Source organism: Gobius niger (genome assembly GCF_951799975.1).
Source record: "Gobius niger genome assembly, chromosome: 14".
Classification (NCBI taxonomy): domain Eukaryota; kingdom Metazoa; phylum Chordata; class Actinopteri; order Gobiiformes; family Gobiidae; genus Gobius; species Gobius niger.
In genome coordinates, this window is record NC_136865.1 from 16,859,385 (window position 1) to 16,884,639 (window position 25,255).

The 25,255-nt window shown below is 42.5% G+C and overlaps 1 protein-coding gene across 1 annotated transcript; it reads right to left on the reverse strand.

The window, feature by feature from the left end:
* Positions 1–236: 236 nt before the first annotated feature.
* cap2 (cyclase associated actin cytoskeleton regulatory protein 2) lies at positions 237–24,720 on the reverse strand. The gene is made up of 13 exons (XM_079571115.1): positions 24,604–24,720; positions 19,877–20,011; positions 19,670–19,770; positions 13,558–13,635; positions 8,766–8,909; positions 8,132–8,217; positions 7,799–7,904; positions 2,976–3,156; positions 1,576–1,742; positions 1,270–1,393; positions 1,108–1,190; positions 638–781; positions 237–552 (listed from the first exon to the last, which is right to left on the reverse strand). The coding sequence occupies exons 2-13, from the start codon at positions 19,992–19,994 to the stop codon at positions 469–471; spliced, it is 1,416 nt and encodes a 471-aa protein (XP_079427241.1). The 5' UTR covers positions 19,995–20,011; positions 24,604–24,720; the 3' UTR covers positions 237–468.
* Between the last annotated feature and the right edge of the window lie 535 nt (positions 24,721–25,255).

The following is a 25,255-nucleotide window of genomic DNA, read 5'->3' on the forward strand; positions in this document are numbered from 1 at the left end:
TCAGCTTCACTACCATGAATACTTCCCATATGAATGAGAGCCTTCACAAACAGTGAGAATACATTTCTCTGTTAATTAGTAACCATGCAACGGATATAACCATGTAGATTACATTAATAGCTTGCATTTTAACAGGTCTAAGTTGATTTTACACCTGGTTGTTGAAATGTTGGCAAAGCCATTGACTAGAAATATATATATATATATATATATATATATATATATATATATATAATATGATGTACATGTTTTGTGGTACTGATACTATTTGTTTTCTTACACATTTGCCTGTTTGATTTGGCACTTAAATGTAAGAAACTATTTTTAGTATTTCACTGTCCGACAATTGCTTGATTAAAGTCCTCCACAAACATGTTATGTTGAGACATGACTAATTTAACATTTTCCACAACTGGACATTAAACATTTTAAAAATGAAGCCAGATCAGATAATTGGAGCTGATTTGTTTATCCTGCGATCTCTGTGGGCTCTGTCACCAGTTTGGAGCCATCCCACACAGTCTTAAACTGCTCCGGCACCGGGAACTCTTTCTGTAAGAAAACCAATAATAAAACATATTATATATTATATATATATTTATATATATGAATTTATTTTAAAATGAACTTGACTTACATAATCGTCCTCTCCTTCTGGGATCATGATGTTCATCTCGGAGCTCTTGGCACTCACAATGTCACAGTTGAGAGAGCCTTTGCTCAGATAAACCTGACAGCCCTCAGTCTTGTTGATGGAGATGGTGGGAACCGTTCCCAAAACCTGACGTAGAGACATCCGTCAACTCACAATGGAAATAAATACAGTACCGCCATCCAGTCGTTCAAATGATGGAATTTTGTACAAACATATAGTGACATCACATAGACCTAGACGTGTGAGCGAAACATAAGAGTATCATTGTAAAAACCCAATTTTGAACAGTTCACCATTTTGTTAATTCAATTCTTTGTGCTTGGAACTGTTATGCAGTAATTAGAGTCTTTTTTGTATTGTGAAAGTTTAATAGGATGAACAGTAAAGATGTTTTTCTTTTCTCAGATTTACAAGGGGTGCCAATATTTCTTGAGGGCACGCATTTTACTGACCTGTAGCTGGATGGATTTGCTGTTTATGATCTCTACAATACCAACCACGTTTTCAAAAACCAGACCCAGCTTTTTACAGTTGTCTGAAACAAGAGGGACACGACACATATAAGCGCTACAACCTGCACAGTGTGTATAACGTAAGCTCCATAAGCTGCTCACCGACAATAATGGAGTTGATTTTGCCTTTAACCTGAAGAGTTGAGTTGTTGCACCCAAAAACATACACCACATGTTTCAGCTCCGTCTCGTCAATGACCAGGTCATGTTTCTGCTCAAAGTTTTCCTGAAGGAACAAGCAAGATGAGAAAAAAAAAAACCTTAGATCATACAATGCATAAGTCAAGCTTTTTAAAGTAAAGTACAATTGAAACTAGTGAAAACGTGAGACAATATCTAAATCAGTGAGATGGGGACAAAGGGCTAAATTATGCTTTTTATGTAAAAATCCTTATCCACAGCACGCACCACTCTCCACTTCTTCCCCTCCAGCTCCAGTAGAGGGGGTCGTTTCTGGACAGTCCCTTTGGCAGAGCTCATTTTCCCACGAGTTTTGGTTTTGGTTGGAGCTGCGTTTTGAGAGCGTAGATTTGGATTCTTGTGACTTTTCAGGCCATCACTAACATGTTTCAGACCTAGAGAACAGGGAGTGAAAGTTTCATACAGGACTTAAAAGACGGAGATGCTAGAAAAAAAAAAAACATTTATGAAAGTCTTCACTAATTTATGTTAAAAAAAAATAATAATAATATAGAAATAAAAAGGTGGATGATGTTATGAATGAAACCTCACTAACAGTGGTGGAAAGTAACAAAGTGACAATAGGTACTTTTACTTTACTTAAAGCCACACCGTGTAGAATTCCCCCCCCCCAAAAAAAATAAAATTTAAATACAAGCTTTTATTTTATGACAGATATTTTCAGCATTGAAAAATACTTCAAACAAACGTGATTTGCTGTGAGTGGCTCAGCTCTCCTAGGACATGACATAACTTTACTGGGAGTGGGTACGTCTCCAGCTCGTTTCCATGGAGATGTGACTAGAGTCAGCAGAAATTGAGATTTAAACAGATTAAGTTCCCATAAGTCCATGCTTTGATTACCCACTGCAGTGACAGCATTTTCTGTGTCAAGCTGGTCATTATGGGCATGTTTTGTACTGATGGTAACGGTATAGTCCAAAATGTTACGCAGTGTGCCTTTAAGTACATTTTAGAATGAATGCTTTTTACTTCATTTTAGAGCCTGTATCTTTACTTTTTACACAACATTATTAAATTGGGTTAAAAGTAAAAGTATTTTAATGTCAAAGTGACCTATCTACGATGAACCTGGTTTAGTCCGGGTTTAGACCTGGTTTAGTTCCTGTTTTTGACCTGAGTTAGTGGTTTACTCCTTAAGACCTGGTTTGATTCAAATCATACAAAAAATCCTGCAAATTAAACTCTTAAATACTTTTACTTTTACTTATAAAGGCGGCTACATTTTACAAGCATACTTTTATACTTTTGCTGAAGTAAAAGTTTTTTCAGATAGCTTACTTTCACTTTTACTTAAGTAAGAATATTGAATACTTCTTCCACCATTGCTGACAGGATGCGACACAAAATTTCAGACAGGGGCTCCCTCTGGAGGCGCAGTCAGCAACCGCTGTGCTGTGGTGTCTGAGTGTTATACTTTTCTTTTTAACAATAAGCATTTATGTCCCATACTTGAAGACAAAAGTAGTTACATTTAAATACACTACTTAAAAACACTGCAGTTACTAAATAGAGAGCCTAAAAGAGAACATCAGAGGTGAAACAGAATAAGTTGTGAGTTGCATTTAAATTAGTGACAGCCAAACTGCTTGATCTAATAAACCGACCTTTAGTGATGTCCATGCCCTGGTTGAGTTGGGCGAACAGTGCCGAGTGCTGAGAAGGTTCGCTGGCGGCCTCAGACTCGTCTGTGAGAACCGGAGGGGGCCCAGGAGGAGGCGGCGGGGGAGGGCAGGGTGCACTGGGGGCCGCAGGGGGCTCAAACAGAGAAGTAGGAGCAATTGGACCCTGGGTGATAACACAGAGATAAATGATGAATGAGATTAAATGACGGTGGGGGGTAACTGCAGTGACAGGTGCTACCAGCAGAGGGAGTGTTAAGATAAGACTTAAGATTACCAGCAGAACTCATGCCTAAGGTTGTGCACTGATATTCCTAAAGCTTTCTTATTCATCCGAGACCATCTTTCTATTCTTTTGATCTGTCTTACAGTGACAAATGTGTTTCAATTCAAGATGCACGAGTCAGTGTGGCTTTGTGACACAACATAGAAATCGATCATACCCTATTGGCTAAAACCTGAACCACTGATTGTATATTAGACATTCATTATGAGAGGCAAGAGCCAGTTTTCTGTATTGATATAACAGTTTTCACAAGAAATAGTGAAAAATTAAACCTACAAAGGATGAACTTGACAATTTAGTGACCAGGCCCTAGAAGTAGCTGTTTAACCTCTTACCGCCTTAACAGAGTGTGTTGTCTCCAGTTCGACTTTATCCAAATCTAAAAGCTTCCCGGTTTTCTTCTCTTTTTGACGCGTCTTCATTGTTGTTTTTTGGTGGTGTTTTTTTACGCTCTTTTGTGGCTTTTCTGTGGCTTTGTTATCACTTTTTTCGTTGCTTTTTTGTTATGTTTTTTCATCTTTTAATTTTGTTATTGTTGCTTTTTTTGGCATGGTTTTTGTCACGTTTTTGTTGCGTCATTTTTGTTGCATCCTTGTATTCGTCGCTATTTTGACACTCTTTTCAAGTAGCTTTTAGATTTCTGTAAAGCCAAACTGGAGAAAATGTGGTTCAGGTTAAACAGGTTAACAACAATAGTGTTAAATATTACAGGCCCATTGAATATTATGTTGCCTAATGATGAACTTCTAACATTTTTTATCATTACGGCATATAATACAAGTACTTTTAGGCATTGTACTTTGACACCAAACATCTACCAAGCCCCACTTCAAGCAGTAACTCCATGGAGACCTTTAACAGCTGCAGACATAAAGCTGAGGCAGAGGGTTTGTCATCTGTCGGATCATGTCCTTCTGAGCGCTACAGCTGAGGCCACTTCACCTCCGCCCTCCACACATGCGTCGCAGAGATCAGGACCAAACAAAGCGGACCTGTTACACTAAACAGCTCGGTACATACCTCTGGATTAGGAGCGCGTGTGTTCAAGGCTGTAAAACTGCCCAACTGCTCCTGTGTGTCACTGCTGAGTGTGAGTGTGACCAACAACTTAAGTCTACACATTTAAAAACCTGCCTCGTTTTAAAAGGGATTTTTTAATTTTAGAGAAAGGATGATCTGTCTCCTCCTTCCAAAATGACAATACTAGGATTCAACGGGCTCACATTGTGAAAGAGTGGTTCAGGGAGACATAATTTGCACACCACAGAGTATCCATATCTTAACTCGACTGAGAATCTTTGGGATGTGCTGAAGAAGGCTTGGCAAAGTGGTCACACTCTCCCATCATCAATGCAAGATCTTGGTGAAAAATCAATGAAACACTGGATCTTTTGACAATACAGAATCTGATTGAAACAATGCCACAAAAGCTAAAGGCGGTGCAATGAAATATTAGAGAGTGTGACTGTCTTTTGTATTGTCTGTTTTGCTTGATTTGTAAGACTGTTTTACTTGACAACTTTACTTTTGAACAATTAGAATTCGATTTCATCAATGTGAGTCTGTTCTCAGCACAAATAATACACAAGGGCTGTATTTAAAACATCCAAATGGCAAAACCTCCATACAAAACAAATCACACCGTCTAAGAGTGTTGGAAGTAATTTGATTATAACGGGAAAGCAGTGGTTTCAAGGTAAAGAAGAAATACTTTTTCATTAAAGAAACACCGTAGAATTTTACCCAATAAATACAATTTAAATACAAGCATTTATTTTATGACAGATATTTTCATCATTGACAAATAACTCATAAATGTACAAACAAACATTTATGAGGCTCACCCCTCCTAAGACATGACTGTAAACTTTACTGGGAGTGGGTACGTCTCCAGCTCGTCTCCATGGAGATGTGACGAAAGGCAGTAGAATATAGGATTTAAAGTTAGTTTCTCATCCAAATCGATTATTTTATTACACACTGCAGTAACAACATTTTCTGTGTCATAAGAAGCATGTTTTGCCGCAACAGTATAGTCCAAAATGTTACGCAGTGTACCTTTAAAGGAATAAGGCCACCATTTTAATGTCTTTGGCAAATAGACCAAAGACATTGTTAGCATTTAGCCTCTCCCAGCACAAAATTAAACATGTCGATTTTCTAAGCCAATGAAAAGAGGGACTTTATTGGCTTAGAAAATCGACATGTTTAATTTTGTTAACTATACTTGGATAGTGTAACTTTTCGCATAGCTGTATTTAAATAGGGAAAACGTGGAAGAGCTTGGTCGCTTCTAACTTCACCCCAGTTTGGAGCCATAGGAATATACTGGGAGAGGCTAACAACGGCTTTGGTCTATTTGCGTGACTGAGTGCGCGCACAAAGACCAGACAGGTACGTATCAACTCGTCTAAGCTCAGGTAAGAACATTTCTCAGTATGGAAAAACGGTGGCCTATTCTTTTAAGTTACTTGGGCTATGTTGTCCAAATTGTCCCTTACAAAACCTGAAATTAGACTCTGCAAGATTGTTAATATAATTTGATAAATATGATGAAGAATAGTATTATGTCACATACACTCTTTTTGACTGGCAATGAAAGAGTGTTTGCAGACAGAAAAATGATTTGTGTTAAACCAATACCATTGATGCCAAAAGTGATAAAAAGACTTCCTGGTCCATTTGCCACCTTGCGCTTGTCAATGTCACTAAACCCAAGAGCAGCAGATGACGCCGAGCGGGACCAGCCCTGCCGTTTTGGGTTACAGCCCGCGCTGAGTGTACACAGGCTCTTTGTCACAGGCCTTGTGTAAAGAAACCCTTCATTCACGTTAGACCCTGAGGACCACCTGTTGTCGCACACTTCACCTCTGTTGTGCGAGCGCGGGGCAGCAGCTGACACACACAGCCGCCGCGCCAGCTCAGGTTTCTCTGAGGAAACGCCACAACTCGCGCTCGCTGCACTTCTTCTGTTAATCCCAACGTCTGTCAGAATTATACGCCCCGCATGATTGGGTTTGTTTGACCAGACGAGGGTTGTTATTTAATGTATGAAGATGAGAGAAGCCCTTAGAGGTCAAGTAAGTGACCGGGGTAGGGGCTTAAGTTTGCCATCTCTACAGGTTAGAAAAAGTAAAGTACTGTACAAACGCCATCAATACTAAAATACTGTGTACAAAGAAACATGTAGTTTTAAAAAAAAAGGTACAGTATCTAGTTTTAACCAGCAAAAACATTACTACACAAAATAATTTAGTCTATGAAATTAACACTGCTCTGCAAAGGCCATGGTTCTATCTCACAATGATGACAGTAGTGCCTAGACCTGGACCTTTTAGCGGTTGAGGGATAAATGCTCATACTATTGAATAGGAAGAATCTAACTCACAAAAAGATGTTGAAAGAGTGTAAGCATCATTATCATACTGAGATATGTTCTTACCGGAGCTTAGACGAGTTGATGCGTACCTGTCTGGTCTTTACACGTGAGCTCAGTCATGCAAAAACACCGAAGATGTTGTTAGCTTTTAGCCTCTCTTCCTCTCTTCTATGGGGCCAAACCAGGGTGAAGTAAGAAGCGACCGAGCTCTTCCACGTTTTACCTATTTAAATACGGTTATGTGAGCGGTTACACGATCCAAGTATAGTTACACAAAATTAAACATGTCGATTTTCTAAGCCGATAAAAAATAATAACACCTTAGGAGCACTTCGACATCAGCGCAGTAAAGTTGAAGTGCTCCTAAGGTGTTATTACGCCTTACAATATAGTACCTCTTTTTATCTGCTTAGAAAATCGTTTCATTTTGTACTTGGATCGCAGCCGTAACCGTATTGAAATAGAGAAAACATGGAAGAGCTTGGTCGCTTCTAGCTTCACCTCCGTTTGGCCACATAGAGGAGAGGAGGCTCAATGCTAACAACATGTTCGGTGTGTGACTGAGAACACGCGTAAATACCAAACAGTTACGCATCAACTCGTCTAAGCTCAGGTAAGAACATATCTCAGTATGGAAAAATGGTGGCCTGTTCCTTTAAGCTACATCACTGTCGCTCCAGTGATGGCATAGACTCCCTCAGAATACAGCATGTAAAGAGCTCTGGATTGTGTTCTCAACAGTATTATTATTATTTTTATTAGTAGTAGTATTTTTAACATCCGATTAAAAGTTAAACGTTGAGGCAGGACTCTGTAAAATGAATAAAATAAACAGATGTGTGTGGCTGCCTGAGGTCCACATTTTTGTAATTACTAGGAAAGACACAAAATCCGGCCAAAGGGAGTAAATCCATCCACTCGAATTTATGTAAGCGCTGCTGCATAACTAAAAATGGAAGTGTACACAGAGAGTGGCGCTAAGTATAGCTCTGATATAAAGATATCAGCTCCACAGTGAAAACATGCTTTCAATAAACAAGCGATTAGGCAATGTTTCTGCGGACCTGGATCCTGGTGTCAAATTGCGTAATTAATATGGTGCATTTGCTAATATGTTACAGCTTTAAACAGCTTTTGACTCACCGTTTTGCTCCACTCCATCCCAGTGCAGTAATGTTGTTTGATAAAGGACTGCATCTCGGTCCAGATCGACAGGTACGAGCGCACCCAGTCCACATGGCGTCTGTCACTAAAAAATAAAATAACTGACTTGATAATGAAGCAGGTTGTGTGTGGATTCAACTGACAGACAGATGTATGAATGTGACAAAATTTCAGCACTGGTTATTACATTCAGGGATAGGCATGGAAGAATTTTTTTACCCTCGGACAGGTCAGCTCTTGCCCAACTTGGAACTTTAAAGTTAAAGGATGAGAAGACGACAGCTTAACGTTTCTTTGTGTCAAACTACTTACGTTTCCTTGTAGTCCTTGAGCACTCTGTTGGTGTAGAAGGTGGCGGCATCGTTCATCTCTTTCACATAAGGACCGGGCTTTAGGGTCTGAAACATTTGCACATATAACACATTATTCCTGAAAGTATCTCAGAGGAAACATTACTATAACACGTTGTAAGTCCCAACATGACAAACTCCAGATCTGAGCGTTGGTTGGAGCTTGTGTGATGAGGGAAAGTGTCCGTCTGACAGCGACATACACTCACTGACCAAAAGCCAGAGCCAGAGCTTCACACAGTGGAGTAACTTTGATGTTGATCTAAATGATATACATCCTAAAGCTCAGAAGGAGAGATGACGGGAAACAGGCCTTACTTGAGAAATACTTGTTGAATGGGTCTGTGTGCAAAGATCAGACCAGATTTGTGTCTATCTGTGTAAACAATCCACATCAGAAAATTTGCATATTATTTAAGGCATAACAGGGGCCATTGAGGTACTGTCTGTGGTAACTACTGACCGTTTTTAAAATGGAAAACTGCTTTCATAACCTGAAAGTGTTATAGAGGCATCAAATTCCAGAAGTCACTTGGGGCATCAATATTTACAAGATTTTTATTTTTTTTGTAAGCATGACTTGATGCGTCCCTCACCACTGCCACCCAGCCCAGCGCCGGGATGCTCTCGCTCACGGCTGAGAGGTGGTTGAACAGGCTGCTGCCGCGGTTTCTCTCTCTGAAGTTTTGGATCTCCTGGATGTGATCTGAAATGGGCTTCAGCAGGTCTCGCATCTCTGTCTGCAGGAAAAACACAGAGAGAGAGGGGGAGGGAGAGACAGATACTTTATGAGGTGGAGAGGTATTTGATAAACATCATGAATGCTTTTATAGAGGCTTTAAATCATTTTGATTCTTCTGGCTATGCTTGTACTTAATGGGACCTGATTTGAGACTGATACAGATCTAAGGCGTCTAAACACACTGCACACGTTTCATTGCCTGCATCAAGTAACATGCTTTTATAGCTATAGCCAATGAAGTAGTGTGCGTGGTAGTGTCGTTGTTCCCACATGCAAACCAGGCTTCTTATTGGCCAGAATATTTACAGTATGTGCACACTCGGCATGACACCTATTGATTTCTTGCACTGTTTTGTCCAATGCTGTTCCTCAAATCATCATTGATCATCTCTTTTACTGTAGGTTTCACCACTAAAAGATCTACAAAGGGTCCCGTCTAGAGCCTGGACTCTTCTGAAGGTCAGGAAAGTCCCCCTGGGATTTTGAATCTCAGAGGGAGTTTTCTGCCAAAGACAAATGAACACTAAAACGATGACTTTTTGACCCTGTCTCAGAAGTCAATAGTCTCATCGCCCTGTAAAAGCACCATGGTTCTTGGCTTTCCTAACATTTCACGGATCATAATCTTACAAAAGACTTACAAATCTTACTGTAATACAATTGTGCGTCCAACCTTCCTTCGCCGCCTCACAGTGCCAATCAGCACTTCCTTAACAAGGCAGCAGCACTAACTGTATTACCAGGACACTGTTTTCCCGTCAAAACCTCCAGATCTGTAGCTGCTGCCCGTCTCCTGCCCGATCCCTCCTTGTCCCGTCTCTGAAACATTCCTGGGTTCACAGGGAGATCCCTCTGTCCTTGTAAGGCAGGGCTTTCTCAGTGTTTATAGTTTACCTCACACACACACAGATCTGGCTGCATTTGACCCGTGGAGAACTTATCCAGATAGATAGATAGATAGATAGATAGATAGATAGATAGATAGATAGATAGATAGATAGATAGATAGATAGATAGATAGATAGATAGATAGATAGATAGATAGATAGATAGATAGATAGATAGATAGATAGATAGATAGATAGATAGATAGATAGATAGATAGATAGATAGATAGATAGATAGATAGATAGATAGATAGATAGATAGATAGATAGATAGATAGATAGATAGATAGATAGATAGATAGATAGATAGATAGATAGATAGATAGATAGATAGATAGATAGATAGATAGATAGATAGATAGATAGATAGATAGATAGATAGATAGATAGATAGATAGATAGATAGATAGATAGATAGATAGATAGATAGATAGATAGATAGATAGATAGATAGATAGATAGATAGATAGATAGATAGATAGATAGATAGATAGATAGATAGATAGATAGATAGATAGATAGATAGATAGATAGATAGATAGATAGATAGATAGATAGATAGATAGATAGATAGATAGATAGATAGATAGATAGATAGATAGATAGATAGATAGATAGATAGATAGATAGATAGATAGATAGATAGATAGATAGATAGATAGATAGATAGATAGATAGATAGATAGATAGATAGATAGATAGATAGATAGATAGATAGATAGATAGATAGATAGATAGATAGATAGATAGATAGATAGATAGATAGATAGATAGATAGATAGATAGATAGATAGATAGATAGATAGATAGATAGATAGATAGATAGATAGATAGATAGATAGATAGATAGATAGATAGATAGATAGATAGATAGATAGATAGATAGATAGATAGATAGATAGATAGATAGATAGATAGATAGATAGATAGATAGATAGATAGATAGATAGATAGATAGATAGATAGATAGATAGATAGATAGATAGATAGATAGATAGATAGATAGATAGATAGATAGATAGATAGATAGATAGATAGATAGATAGATAGATAGATAGATAGATAGATAGATAGATAGATAGATAGATAGATAGATAGATAGATAGATAGATAGATAGATAGATAGATAGATAGATAGATAGATAGATAGATAGATAGATAGATAGATAGATAGATAGATAGATAGATAGATAGATAGATAGATAGATAGATAGATAGATAGATAGATAGATAGATAGATAGATAGATAGATAGATAGATAGATAGATAGATAGATAGATAGATAGATAGATAGATAGATAGATAGATAGATAGATAGATAGATAGATAGATAGATAGATAGATAGATAGATAGATAGATAGATAGATAGATAGATAGATAGATAGATAGATAGATAGATAGATAGATAGATAGATAGATAGATAGATAGATAGATAGATAGATAGATAGATAGATAGATAGATAGATAGATAGATAGATAGATAGATAGATAGATAGATAGATAGATAGATAGATAGATAGATAGATAGATAGATAGATAGATAGATAGATAGATAGATAGATAGATAGATAGATAGATAGATAGATAGATAGATAGATAGATAGATAGATAGATAGATAGATAGATAGATAGATAGATAGATAGATAGATAGATAGATAGATAGATAGATAGATAGATAGATAGATAGATAGATAGATAGATAGATAGATAGATAGATAGATAGATAGATAGATAGATAGATAGATAGATAGATAGATAGATAGATAGATAGATAGATAGATAGATAGATAGATAGATAGATAGATAGATAGATAGATAGATAGATAGATAGATAGATAGATAGATAGATAGATAGATAGATAGATAGATAGATAGATAGATAGATAGATAGATAGATAGATAGATAGATAGATAGATAGATAGATAGATAGATAGATAGATAGATAGATAGATAGATAGATAGATAGATAGATAGATAGATAGATAGATAGATAGATAGATAGATAGATAGATAGATAGATAGATAGATAGATAGATAGATTGGATTAACTAAGTTGTTCCCATCTCTAGGCAATTTGCAGTGATTTACAATGGCAAAGGAGTTTTTTGGGGGGTCAAACTTCACGGAGCGTGTGCGAAGAGACTACACACAATGCTTTTATAGAGGCCAAGAGCGTGTCACATGTGAGAAGTGCACAACACACTGACAACAGGCTCAAATATAGAACATGCCCATAAAAAGACAGCAACCACAGCAGCAGAACAGAAGAGAGAGAGAGAGACAGAGGGAGGGAGATTAGGGAAGAGGCGCTGGTCACACTCAGACACACTTTCTGAATCTGACTGACTAATCAACAGCACTACACCTGTCTTTCATAGATGGAGAGTGAAATGTAATGCGCAGAATAATAGAATTCTATGAACAAAGTTGAATTGTTTTAACTAAGGAGGGTGGATTGTATATCCTTGAAGGAAACAAAACACACAGGGTAAATGGCTCTAAGAATTTCATCATCACATAATTGAAACAAGAAGCCTCAAATATAAATAGCTGGACACTGTATGTTTGTATTGTATGTCTCTCTCTCTCAGTAGAGCGGGAGAGAGAGAGACCGCCCTGACCCTGTCTATATAACCCTTACTCCTTCCTTGTTTGCATTGGGGACCATAAATGAAAGCTCTTCACAGGATTTCGACCAATGACCCGACAGATAGGCCCAGTCACTTCCTGGTGGGCTCTGCGGGCCCAATAACAGTCCCACAACACAAACAGAAGGCCAATGGGATGATATCATATGGGCTCGCTCTCTCCCAGCGCCCTCTTTATGTACGTGAACATGCAGGGAATGTGTTGTATTAGCGTTTTCTTCCTCAAAGAGCAGAGTAATCCCTCTGTGAACGGGCCGGCCTGCACTGTGAGGGTTGGGGTGGTCAACCAATGTGACACCAAAGAGTCCACGTTTTAATACAGAAGTTCAAATAAGAAATCTGATCCGTGTTTTTGGAGGTATGGGAAACAGAGAAACAGAGACACACAGGGACAAAATGCAAATTCCACACTGAACGATTTAATGTGGTCCAGGAATTGCAGCCCAGACCTTCTTTTCGTGTGGGGCGAGTCTTAGCCACTGTGCTAAGACCCTGATGTTGGGCCTTAAAGATGCACTATGCAACTTTTTAGGTGAAAAAAAAAACGTAATATTTGCGCGCATTTGACCTTTTAATGACTCTGTGGCATTATGGGTGCAGCATGGCACCTTTGCTTACCTCACAGTGGCCTCTATGACACTCCAGGATCAATTGTTTTAGGGGTTCGTACCAGAAATGGGCCAGAAACCCCAAAAACAATTGATTCTGGAGTGTCATAAAGGCTACTGTGAGAGAAAGCAAAGGTGCCACGCTGCACCCATAAGGCAAACTGAGTCACTAAAAGGTCATATACGCGCAAATATCAAATCTTTTTTTAACACATAAAAAGTAACATAGTGCACCTTTAAAGGGACTCGATGCAAGATGGTAATTTTATACTCACTTCTGCCACCTCAGGTCTTATGTGTAACTGCAGCTTCTATATTAAGCTTGTGCATGAAGGCAATTCGGACCGAAGTAACAGCTTTTTGAGTGCAGGATTTTAGAGGCAGTTGTGGTGAACAGGTCTGGGCTCATTCTACACCTTAGGACATTGCTAAAACATGTAGGGGGAGGAAAATACTTAATTTTAACATTTTAAAACTCTGTATAGTCCCTTTAAATTACCTGAGCTGGCATCTGGTGGGTCGCAGTCATTTTGATAAACGTTCTTTGCGTCTGTAGAGCCTTGTGCACCATTTCCGCCTGTCAAAGAGAACACATACAGTACTTTGTAACAATAATAAAGAGGTCATACATGAAGCAAAAGTCTTTAATCAAAGTGTAATCTTGAGGTTTATATGGCTTTCTTCCCATGCTTCAGCGCAGGCCAATAAAAAGTACACACACATTTGCTGATACACTGTTTTGTAAAGCCCCAGTCATCCGTGTCCACTGTGTTTGGAGAGAGACCTAATTCTGAGCCGAGGGAACCACCGTGAGGTTTGTCCATAAAAGGAGCTCCCCGACTTTAAGAAACTACCTCTGGCTTTCATTAAGTTCATTATCTCCTCACGCTCTTTAGGTGACGGGGCACTCAGATAAAGAGGTCTTCTTTCGTGGGACACAGCCAATAATAGAATAATCTTCTTCTACATGTTTCTATTTCTGTTAAGGAGCTATCGTTGCATGTCTGGACACAATACAGACTAAATGAGCTGAAGAGAGATAGGATCTTTACCAAAGAGGAAAAAAGTTCTTTTTAATGAATGACCGAAAAGTCAAAGTTCGTCCATACTCCCATCCTTAGATCTATACAGCCTGCAGGAAACCTCCACTATGATGGCACTTCAAGCTACATCTGAAATCATACGCTTAGAAGAGTTGCTTTATGTAATGTGAAATGTATGACTTATTTATGAACTTGTGGAAAAAAAAAAGATTGCAGAGTAAAGTAGATTAAATATTATTGTTAGCGCTCAAGAAAAAAGACACATTCCTGTTTTGTGAATTGCTGTAAAAGTGCTTTACTCCGTTATCGTTACGAATACGTTTTCACGACGCCCTCATTATGTCAACATTATGTCAATCTGAATTTTGTCATCTACTTTTTAACATAGTAATTGCTCTGCTGTTTTAAAGGAGTTGAGCTAAATACTAAACCCGACTGAGGAAGTTGTTTTCTGCACTTGCCTCAACAGATCTATATAGTATTGTCAGTGGTACAGGTGCAGGCTTCAGGTGTCACTCAGGCTCTTCGGCAGTTTGGTTTAGTTTCACCCACGTCATTATTATTATAATTGTGTTTCATGCATTTCAGAGAGCAAGGAGGAGCTTTACTGTCACGGCTATGCTAACAACAGAGGTTAACCTGCTAGTTCACAGTTTAATTAAGTTATTTGCAATCAACATATTGGTAAATGTTGTAAATACTATTTCAAGTAAGCTATTTGCTTACATTGTATTCTGGTTCTTGAACGTGTATAGTGACAATGAAGTTCAATCCGATAATGAGATGCACAGCACACAGAGTAGTTTTATCCAGAAATGTCGACTTCTAGAATATACTGACTGACAAAACACATGTCATTACACTGCATTGTGAATAGGGCCTTTAAAGGAATGGGCCACCGTTTTTACATACTGAGATATGTTCTTACCTTAGCTTTGACGAGTTCTTTAGGACCTGTCTGGTCTTCCCCCGTGCCTTCAATCACGTAAACACAGCGCAGACGGCGTTAGCATTTAGCCTCTCCTCCTCTCCACTATAGCTCCAAAACAGGTCAAGATAGAAGCTACCAAGCTCTTCCACGTTTTCCCTATTTAAATATGGTTACGTGAAGTGTTACACTACAAAGTATAATTACACAAAATTAAACAATGGGGATTTTCTAAGCGGATAAAAGGGGGAACTATATTGTAAGGCGTAATAATACCAGGAGTAGTTCGAAATCCGCGCAGTAATCTTCACTTTACTGTGCGGATGCCAAATTCCTCCTGGTATTATTACGCCTTACAATATAGTCCCCCCTTTTATCCGCTTAGAAAATCCCCATTGTTTAATTTTGTGTAATTATACTTTGTAGTGTAACACTTCACGTAACCATATTTAAATAGGGAAAACGTGGAAGAGTTTGGTAGCTTCTATCTTGACCAGTTTTGGAGCTATAGAGGAGAGGGGGAGAGGCTAAATGCTAACGCCGTCTGCGCTGTGTTTACGTGACTGAAGGCACGGGGGAAGATCAGACAGGTCCTAAAGAACTCGTCAAAGCTAAGGTAAGAACATATCTCAGTATGTAAAAACGGTGGCCTATTCCTTTAACCCCTTGAGCGAGTGCATTTTCTCCAGATCAGCTTTAACCAAATCTAAAACCTTCTTATGTTACGCCTCATTTGAAAGCTAAGATCTACAAAACTTTTCTAAGCTTCTTCCTCGTTATGATGATCACATTTTCGTCCTTTGTGGTTCTGTTTTGATCACATATTTGTTGCTTTTTTCACATGTTTTGGTCACATTTTTGTGGCTTGATCACAGTTATATTACACCAAAAAAACCCAAATGTGGCCGAAAGGCGATGAAAAAACAACAATGAAAACATGACGAAAATGTGACAAAAACATGATGACCAAAATTGTACAAAAAAAGCAACGAAAACATGAAAAAAAAAGCAACATAATGACTAAAACAATGATAACACAAACAAGGAAGAAGCTTTGATGAAATTCGAAGGCCTTCACTTTCAAATGAGGCGTGACACCTATAGGCTGTAAACTCTCCAGTCAAGAAGCTGTTAGATTTGGGTAAAACTGGAGAAAATGTGGCCAACCCCCATGAGCTGCCACCTTAACGTGGTGGGGTTGTTTGAGTACCCGAATGACCCGAGGAGCTATGTTGTCTGGGGCTTTATGCCCCTGGTAGGGTCTCCCATGGCAAACAGGTCCGAGGAGACGGGTCAGACGAAGAGCAGCTCACAAGACTCCTATGGACAATGAAAGAACAAGGACCGTGACGCCGCCCGGCATGGCGCAGCCGGGGCCCCACCCTGGAGCCAGGCCTGGGGTTGGGGCTCGAACTCGAGCGCCTGGTGGCCGGGCCTTTGCCCACGGGGCCCGGCCGGGTACAGCCCGAAGAGACGGCGTGGGCCCGCCCTCCTGTGGACTCACCACCCGCAGAGGGATCCGTAGGGGTCGGGTGCAGAGAGGACTGGGTGGCAGTCGAGGCCGGGTGCCTCGACGACCTGGTCCACATGCGCAGCTTCTGGCGTTCGGGACATGGAACGTCACCTCGCTGGGGGGGAAGGAGCCTGAGCTTGTGCGGGAGGTTGAGAGATACCGACTAGATATAGTCGGGCTCACCTCCACGCACAGCTTGGGTTCCGGATCCCAACTCCTGGAGAGAGGCTGGACTCTCCATTTTTCTGGAGTTGCCCGCGGGGAGAGGCGGCGGGCTGGGGTGGGTTTGCTCATATCCCCCCAGCTCAGCCGTCACGTGTTGGAGTTCACCCCGGTGGACGAGAGGGTCGCGTCCCTACGCCTTCGGGTCGGGGACAGGTCTCTCACCGTTGTCTCGGCCTACGGGCCCAACATCGGTGCAGAGTACCCGGCCTTCTTGGAGTCCCTGGGAGGGGTACTAGATAGTGCTCCGACTGGGGACTCCACTGTTCTGCTGGGGGACTTCAACGCCCACGTGGGTAACGACAGTGAGACCTGGGAGGGAGTGATTGGGAGGAACGGCCTCCCCGATCTGAACCCGAGTGGTGTTCTGTTATTGGACTTCTGTGCTAGTCACGGTTTGTCCATAACGAACACCATGTTCGAGCACAAGGGTGTCCATAAGTGCACGTGGCACCAGGACACCCTAGGCAGGAGGTCGATGATCGACTTTGTAGTTGTGTCATCTGATCTCCGGCCGCGTGTCTCGGACACTCGGGTGAAGAGAGGGGCTGAGCTGTCAACCGATCACCACCTGGTGGTGAGCTGGATCCGCTGGCAGGGGAGGAAGCCGGTCAGACCTGGCAGGCCCAAGCGTGTCGTGAGGGTCTGCTGGGAACGTCTGGCGGATCCCTCTGTCAGTGGGGTCTTCAACTCCCACCTCCGGAAGAGCTTCACCCAGATTCCGGGGGAGGCGGGGGACATGGAGTCAGAGTGGACTCTGTTCTCCTCCTCCATTGTCGATGCGGCTGCTCGTAGTTGTGGCCGTAAGGTCTCTGGTGCCTGTCGCGGCGGCAATCCCCGAACCCGGTGGTGGCGCCCGGAAGTAAGGGATGCCGTCAAGCTGAAGAAGGAGTCCTACCTGGCCTTGTTGGCTTGTGGGACTCCTGAGGCAGCTGAGAGGTACCGGCAGGCCAAGCGTGCTGCGGCTCGGGCGGTCGCAGAGGCAAAAACTCGTGTCTGGGAGGAGTTCGGGGAGGCCATGGAGGAAGACTATCGGTCGGCCTCGAAGAGATTCTGGCAAACCATCCGGCGCCTCAGGAGGGGGAAGCAGTGCTTCACCAACACTGTTTACAGTGCGGGTGGGGGGCTGCTGACCTCGACTGGGGACGTCGTCGGGCGGTGGAAGGAGTACTTCGAGGACCTCCTCAATCCCGTCGTCACGTCTTCCAATGAGGAAGCAGAGGCTGGGGGCTCGGAGGTGGGCTCGCCCATCACCGGGGCTGAAGTCACCGAGGTGGTGAGAAAGCTCCTCGGTGGCAAGGCTCCGGGGGTGGATGAGATTCGCCCTGAGTACCTTAAGTCTCTGGATGTTGTAGGACTGTCTTGGCTGACACGTCTCTGCAACATCGCGTGGCGGTCGGGGACAGTGCCCCTGGATTGGCAGACCGGGGTGGTGGTCCCTCTCTTTAAGAAGGGGGATCGGAGGGTGTGTTCCAATTACAGAGGAATCACCCTCCTTAGCCTCCCCGGTAAGGTCTACTCCAGGGTGCTGGAGAGGAGGATCCGGCCGATAGTTGAACCTCGGATCCAGGAGGAACAATGCGGTTTTCGTCCTGGTCGTGGCACACTGGACCAACTCTATACCCTCCGTCGGGTGCTTGAGGGTTCATGGGAGTTCGCCCAACCAGTCCACATGTGTTTTGTGGACCTGGAGAAGGCGTTCGACCGTGTCCCTCGTGGTGCCCTGTGGGGGGTGCTCCGGGAGTATGGGGTCCGGGGCCCTCTGTTAAGGGCTGTCCGTTCCCTGTATGACCGCAGCAGGAGCTTGGTTCGCATAGCCGGCAGTAAGTCAGACCTGTTCCCGGTGCGTGTTGGTCTCCGCCAGGGCTGCCCTTTGTCACCGGTTCTGTTCATTACTTTTATGGACAGAATTTCTAGGCGCAGCCAGGGGCCGGAGGGTGTCCGGTTTGGGAGCCTCAGAGTCTCATCTCTGCTGTTTGCGGACGATGTTGTTCTGATGGCTTCAACGAACCAGGACCTCCAGCACGCTCTGGGGCGGTTTGCAGCCGAGTGTGTAGCGGCCGGGATGGGAATCAGCACCTCCAAATCCGAGGCCATGGTTCTCCACCGGAAAAAGGTGGCTTCCCCTCTTCAGGTCGGTGGGGAGTCCTTGCCTCAAGTGGAGGAGTTCAAGTATCTCGGGATCTTGTTCACGAGTGAGGGACGGATGGAGCGTGAGATCGACAGACGGATCGGTGCGGCGTCAGCAGTGATGCGGTCGCTGTATCGGTCTGTCGTGGTGAAGAGGGAGCTGAGTCGGAGGGCAAAGCTCTCGATTTACCGATCGATCTACGTTCCCACCCTCACCTATGGTCATGAGATTTGGGTAATGACCGAAAGGACAAGATCGCGAATACAAGCGGCCGAAATGAGTTTCCTTCGCAGGGTGGCTGGGCGCACCCTCCGAGATCGGGTGAGGAGCTCAGCTACCCGGGAGGAGCTCGGAGTAGAGTCGCTGCTCCTTCACGTCGAAAGGAGCCAGCTGAGGTGGCTCGGGCATCTGTTCCGGATGCCTCCTGGTCGCCTCCCGCGGGAGGTGTTCCAGGCATGTCCTAGTGGGACAAGGCCTCGTGGAAGACCCAGGACACGGTGGTGGGACTATGTCTCCGAGCTGGCCTGGTGTCGCCTCGGGGTCCCCCCAGAACAGCTGGAGGAGGTGTGTGTGGATCGGGAAGTTTGGGCATCTCTGCTGAGACTGCTGCCCCCGCGACCCGGCCCCGGATAAAGCGGAAGAAAATGGATGGATGGATGGATGGATGGAGAAAATGTGCTCAGTTAAGCAAACCATCTGATCTTAACGTAATTCAAATTCACAACTGAGATAAAAGTAAATATTAGCTGTCCACCAGCACAGCATCCGACTTACATGTTTCTCCACGTCACTCCCAATGGTCTGACTGTGTTTCATGTACTCTGACACCGGACCTCTCAAAAGCACATCAAACGCCTCCACGTGCTGCATCATCTCTGGCAACAATAACACAAGACAGCAACAACTTTATAATAGTCTGTGTCTTATAATATGGCATTCTCAAACACTACTATAGTCCACTACACAGGCCTAAAGTCTTACCTCCGTTGACGCCGTTGACACAGTCTCCATTGGTCAGACCACTGGACGCCTGCATCGTGACGGACAGCTGCTCCAGTCGAGTCACGGCTCGCTCCAACCGCTCTATCAAACCCTCCATGACGACGAACGACAAAACTAAGAACAGAAATAGATTTAGCTACATCTGTGCTGTGATGGTTATTGCAAACAAGGCACTGTTACACTGCCTGATCCAAAAAACAAAGAAGGTCACACACGCTAATATGTTTTTAGACCGTTTTTTTGTTGTTGCATTTGTTGCATTCATTTTTCACCAAGCTGATGATGGGAGAGTCTGACCACTGAGCACTTTAGGACATCCCAAAGATTCTCAATGGGGTTAAGATCTGGACTCTGCGGTGGCCAATTCCTGTGTGAAAATGTTGTCTCAGGCTTCCACTCTTTCACAATGTGAGCCTGATGAATCCTGGCATTGTCGTCTTGGAATAATGTCCATTCCATCAGAAAAGAAGATATAAAATATGATAGAAAATGGTAATACATAGCAACAAGTTATATAGCGCTTTTCTACCTTCATCAGGCCCAAAGCGCTGTACAGGAAAGAACCACTCACACTCTTATTCATACACCAGTGTACGCAGGCACTGGAGGCAAGTGAAGTGTCTTGCCCAGGGACACAACGACAGTGTGCATCTTAAGGAGCTGGGATTCAAACCTTTTACCTTCCAACCTCCCACTATACCAACTGCGCCACTTTCACCACAAAGATGGGAAAACCTGGTCATTCAAGATTTTCAGGTAATCCACTGATCTTATTCTTCGGGCACAGACGTCAGAGTGGATCGTGATCAGAACGTAGGGGGTTCGAATCCCAGCTCCCGCAGATGCACATTGTCGTTTTGTCCTTGGGCAAGACACTTCACCCTCCTTGCCTCCAGTGTCTGTGTACACTGGTGTATGAATGAGAGCGTGAATGGGTGACTGGTTCCTTTCCTGTACAGCGCTTTAGGCCTGATGAAAGTAGAAAAGCGCTATATAAGTTGAGACCATTTACCAAAACCGTTTGCTAAATCCAGGTGGCAGTGTGTAGCTGGTCTATACACAATAGAGTTCACTATGTTTTGGGGTACTAGCAAGCCTTGTCCATAGACTAACATTAGATACAAACGTCTGAAAAGGAGAGGAAATAGAGGTGGGTCACCACTGGCATCACACACTGTGCACTGTGCATCTCCATTCATTTTTTAATGGAAAATGTTGTACTATGTGGCGTCACCTGACAGCGACACCATGTTGTTTCAAATATTGATTCGTTATTGAGGAATCCTTCTACTTACTCAAAGCCTCTATTTGCACATTGCTGCAAAGTAACACACATGTCTTAATGACTTTCGCCACCAGCTCCAGTGGCGTGAACTGAACTAAAATAGGCCATAAAACGCACCGCAACCTTCTGTATTTACATAAGACAGCTAAACATATAATGAATTTGTTTCTCATCTGTAATCTTGGTAAATTATGTCCAGTAATTAAGTAAGGGCAGCGAGGCAAACATGTCTGAATGGGCGTTATCGGACTGGAGACTTCTCTCAGCGGTGCCAAATGCCTCTCACTAACCCTCTCCATCTATTTCTGGTCTCTGGGTCACAACAGCTCTGAGACGAGACACTAAACCTGGACAGCCCTGAGCAACATGGAGCTTTACACAAAATGACCCACACCATCCTCTAGATTAGACACCAAGGGTAACTAAATTATATCTGGAACTTGCTTGATGGTAATTATAAATACTGTAAAACAAAAGGACAAAAGGACAGACCGGATGTAAAGTGATTGGAAAGTTATAAAGGGGGAAGATGTAAAAATGCTCTTCTCTCTGTCTCTGCTCCTTTTCATTCAAACTGCCTTGAATTGGAAGTTTTTTTTGTGTTTATTTTAATGTCACTTTTGAATGAAGTAGATGATCAAATGAATAATATAGAATAATATAGAGCCAGTTAAGTTGCCTCTGTTATACTGTTACACAATTGGGAGTGGAAAAAGCAGAGTTGGCGACAGTGGCGCAGATGGTAGAGCGGGTCGTCTTATGATCGGAAGGTCGGGGGTTTGAATCCCACCTCCTGAAAGTGCACACTGTCATTGTGTCCTTGGGCAAGACACTTCACCCACATTGCCCCCAGTGTCTGCGTACATTGGTGTATGAATGAGGGCATGAATGGGTGAGTGGATCCTTGCTGTAAAGCGCTTTGAGTGCCTAATGTAGGTGGAAAAGCGCTATATAAGTTGAGACCATTTACCATTTACCAGAGTTTGAAAGGAAGTGTATTTGTATTAATCAGCCTGTTTAGCCTATTTCTTATTCTATATGTAGTTTCAAGCTGTTCAATTTTCAAGCTCTGAAATGTTCTTTTTTGCACGGTTGTGCAACCTCTCAGCATGAAGGTCCCGGGTTCGATTCCCACCTGGACAGTGCCTTTCTGTGTGGAGTTTGCATGTTCTCCCCGTTTCTGCGTAGGTTTCCTCCGGGCACACCGGTTTCCCCTACCACCCTGTATGAATGGTGTGCGGTATAAATAAAGTTGCCTTGCCTTGCCCTATACAAGTAAAGTCCTTCCTTTAGCAAAGATTTTGTGGGATTTATGGTTCAATTAACACTCTTTGGGAATGATTGTGTTCAAGAGGTAGCTGAAACTTTGTGTGCATAGGTTAAAAATCACAACCAGGTCATGGACTGTGTAGAGAAGGGTGGGATATTGGTAGGTTTTCTGTCTTTGCAATGTTCAAGCAGACAAAGGTATAGTCTTAGTCAACAGTTAGTAAAACTTAAAGGGACTATACGAAGTTTAAAAATGTTTTTAACCTATGCACACAAACCTGCTGCATTTGTCTCCAGCAGGTTAGACTACTGTAACGGCCTGCTCAATGGCCTCTCGAAACGAGCTATCAGACAGCTACAGTACATCCAGAAAGCTGCTGCTCGAGTCCTGACAAAAACCAGGAAATACGACCATATTAGTCCAGTGCTCCGGTCTCTGCACTGGCTTCCTGTCGCTCAGAGAATAGAATTTAAACAGCTCTGCTTGTGTACAAGTCTTTTCATGGTTTAGCACCAAAGTACATCTCTGACATGTTAGAGCCGTATGAACCATCTCGGGCCCTGAGAACTTCAGGGAGGGGTCTCCTGGTGGTTCCCACAGTCAATAATAAACACGGTGAGGCTGCGTTTCAGTTTCATGCAGCTAAAATCTGGAACAGTCTTCATAAGATGTGAGACAGGTCTCAACTCTGACAATGTTCAAATCCAGGCTAAAAACAGTTCTTTCTGCCCATGCATATGACTGAAAGTATTTTATCTGCACTCTTGCCTTGTTTTCTTGTATTTATGCAAATGTGAAGCATTTTGAATTGCCTAGTGTATGAATTGTGCTCTACAAATAAACTTGCCTTGTCTTAAAATTATGTATTTTCCTCCACCTACATGTTCCAGCCATGTCCTAATGTGTAGAATGAGCCCAGACCTGTTCACCACAACTGCCTCTAAAATCCTGCACTGTCTCTCAAAAAGTTGTTACTTCGGTCCGAATTGCCGTCATGCACGAGCTTAATGTAGAAGGTGCAGGTACACGTATGACCTGAGGTGACAGTAGTGAGTATAAAATGGCCAACTTGCAGCTAGCCCCTTTAAGTACATAGCTATACTTAAAACACATATTTCTTCTCAGGTGACCCTTCTTCACTGTTGTGCAAAGACAACATTACTGTTCTTTAAAAGTCACTGCACTATCAGTGCTTGATGGACTTAATATAACTGACAGTAGAATATAACAAGCCTATTCTGATCCATGACCAGACAAACTTTTCAGGCGGGTCATTTATTAAGCCTGGTTTTAATCCCTGCTGGATCAAATACAGAATCTGACACAAAGTCCCCTATTCAACCGCCTATGTAGCAACATAATCTAGAAACAACAGGTGGGTACATCACCCTATAGACCACAAAACCCCCCATGCAACAGCTGCCAATGCACAAATGTCTCTCTGCAGTGGAACAGCATGACAGAGTTCACCCTGCGTCTGTGCCCTGAACCCACTGCTCTGGTATCTGATCTTCGGGGCTATATTGGGCCACAGCCTGTCGCTTGGTGCTATGGTAACTGCAGTCCAATGGGGTGTCCTGCAATGTGGGAAAGACTGTATTCCACAAAAGCATGAATGAAAATTACATACAAAAATACTAACCGTGAAGATTATCATCACAAATCTTGATGATACTGTGATTTTATTATTATTATTTTTCATTTGTGAATGTAAAATGCTCCACAGATGACAAACTTTCACATCAATCTTCTTTGATAATGTAGCAGGCGCCAGTTTCCAATGTGCAGCGCATGTAGCCTCAACAAACAGCGCTACTTGCCCAAACATTGGGAAGTATTCGGCTAAACTGAAGTAATTCACAGTATTATCCGGTCTCTGGTGCTGAAGCAGGCATGACTGCGCTTGGCTCAGTGACAAACCTCACCGCCCCTCTCAAAACTCTGTGACGTGAGCCATGAGACAAAAGCTACTCAAACACACAGGCAAATGTAACAGCACATTTTACTTTTTTTGCATAGCGTTTTCTTTAAGTGAACAGAACCAGACAACCATTATTATAACGCCCACGCGCATGAAAACCGGAAAACTTGACCTCCACTTCAGGTTTGGATGTAAAAAAAAAAAAAGAGAGACTTCTCCCGTGTTCTCACCTGTGTTCGCTGGTCTTTGTTTTGATGTTGATGCCGATATCCTCGGTGGTTTGGGTGGTGGCCGCACAGTGTTGAGGCGCTGTCCCCTGCCTCTCGGCTGCGCACCGCTCGGGTCTCTTCCGGGATGTCCTAATTAAGAAACGCGGCTGAACCCGAGAGTGCGCACATAGCGGGACCATGACTCAGGGGTGCAGTACCTCAGGATGAAAACCACCAACCTCCAGAAAAACTGAAGAAAGTTCAATTTGATTATACTCGGCATGGATTGATTTGTTAATTTTAATATGAACAATTGTCTTCTCCTCTTGGAGTATTTGTTAATGGAGGGACACTTGATTGCGTTTCACTTCTCGCATGGCACAAGTCACTCAAAGCGCTTCACGTGGAGGGAGTATCTGAGGGGGATTTTTAGATATTCCCTCTTTATGTGTTTAGATCATAAACTTTTATTCTGCATGTTTCTCATACTATGGCCGTATTGTATAGGCTATCGTCAGTAATTTTGACTTAACCTAGAGCATAATCAAACAAAGACTAGTTTAATTTGATAGATTTTACGTCTTCTTTTTTGTTTTTGAATTATGCAACAATAAAATATATGTAGTCGAGCCTATACAGTTAATTTGTTTCAAACTTTAGTCGCCTGGTGGAA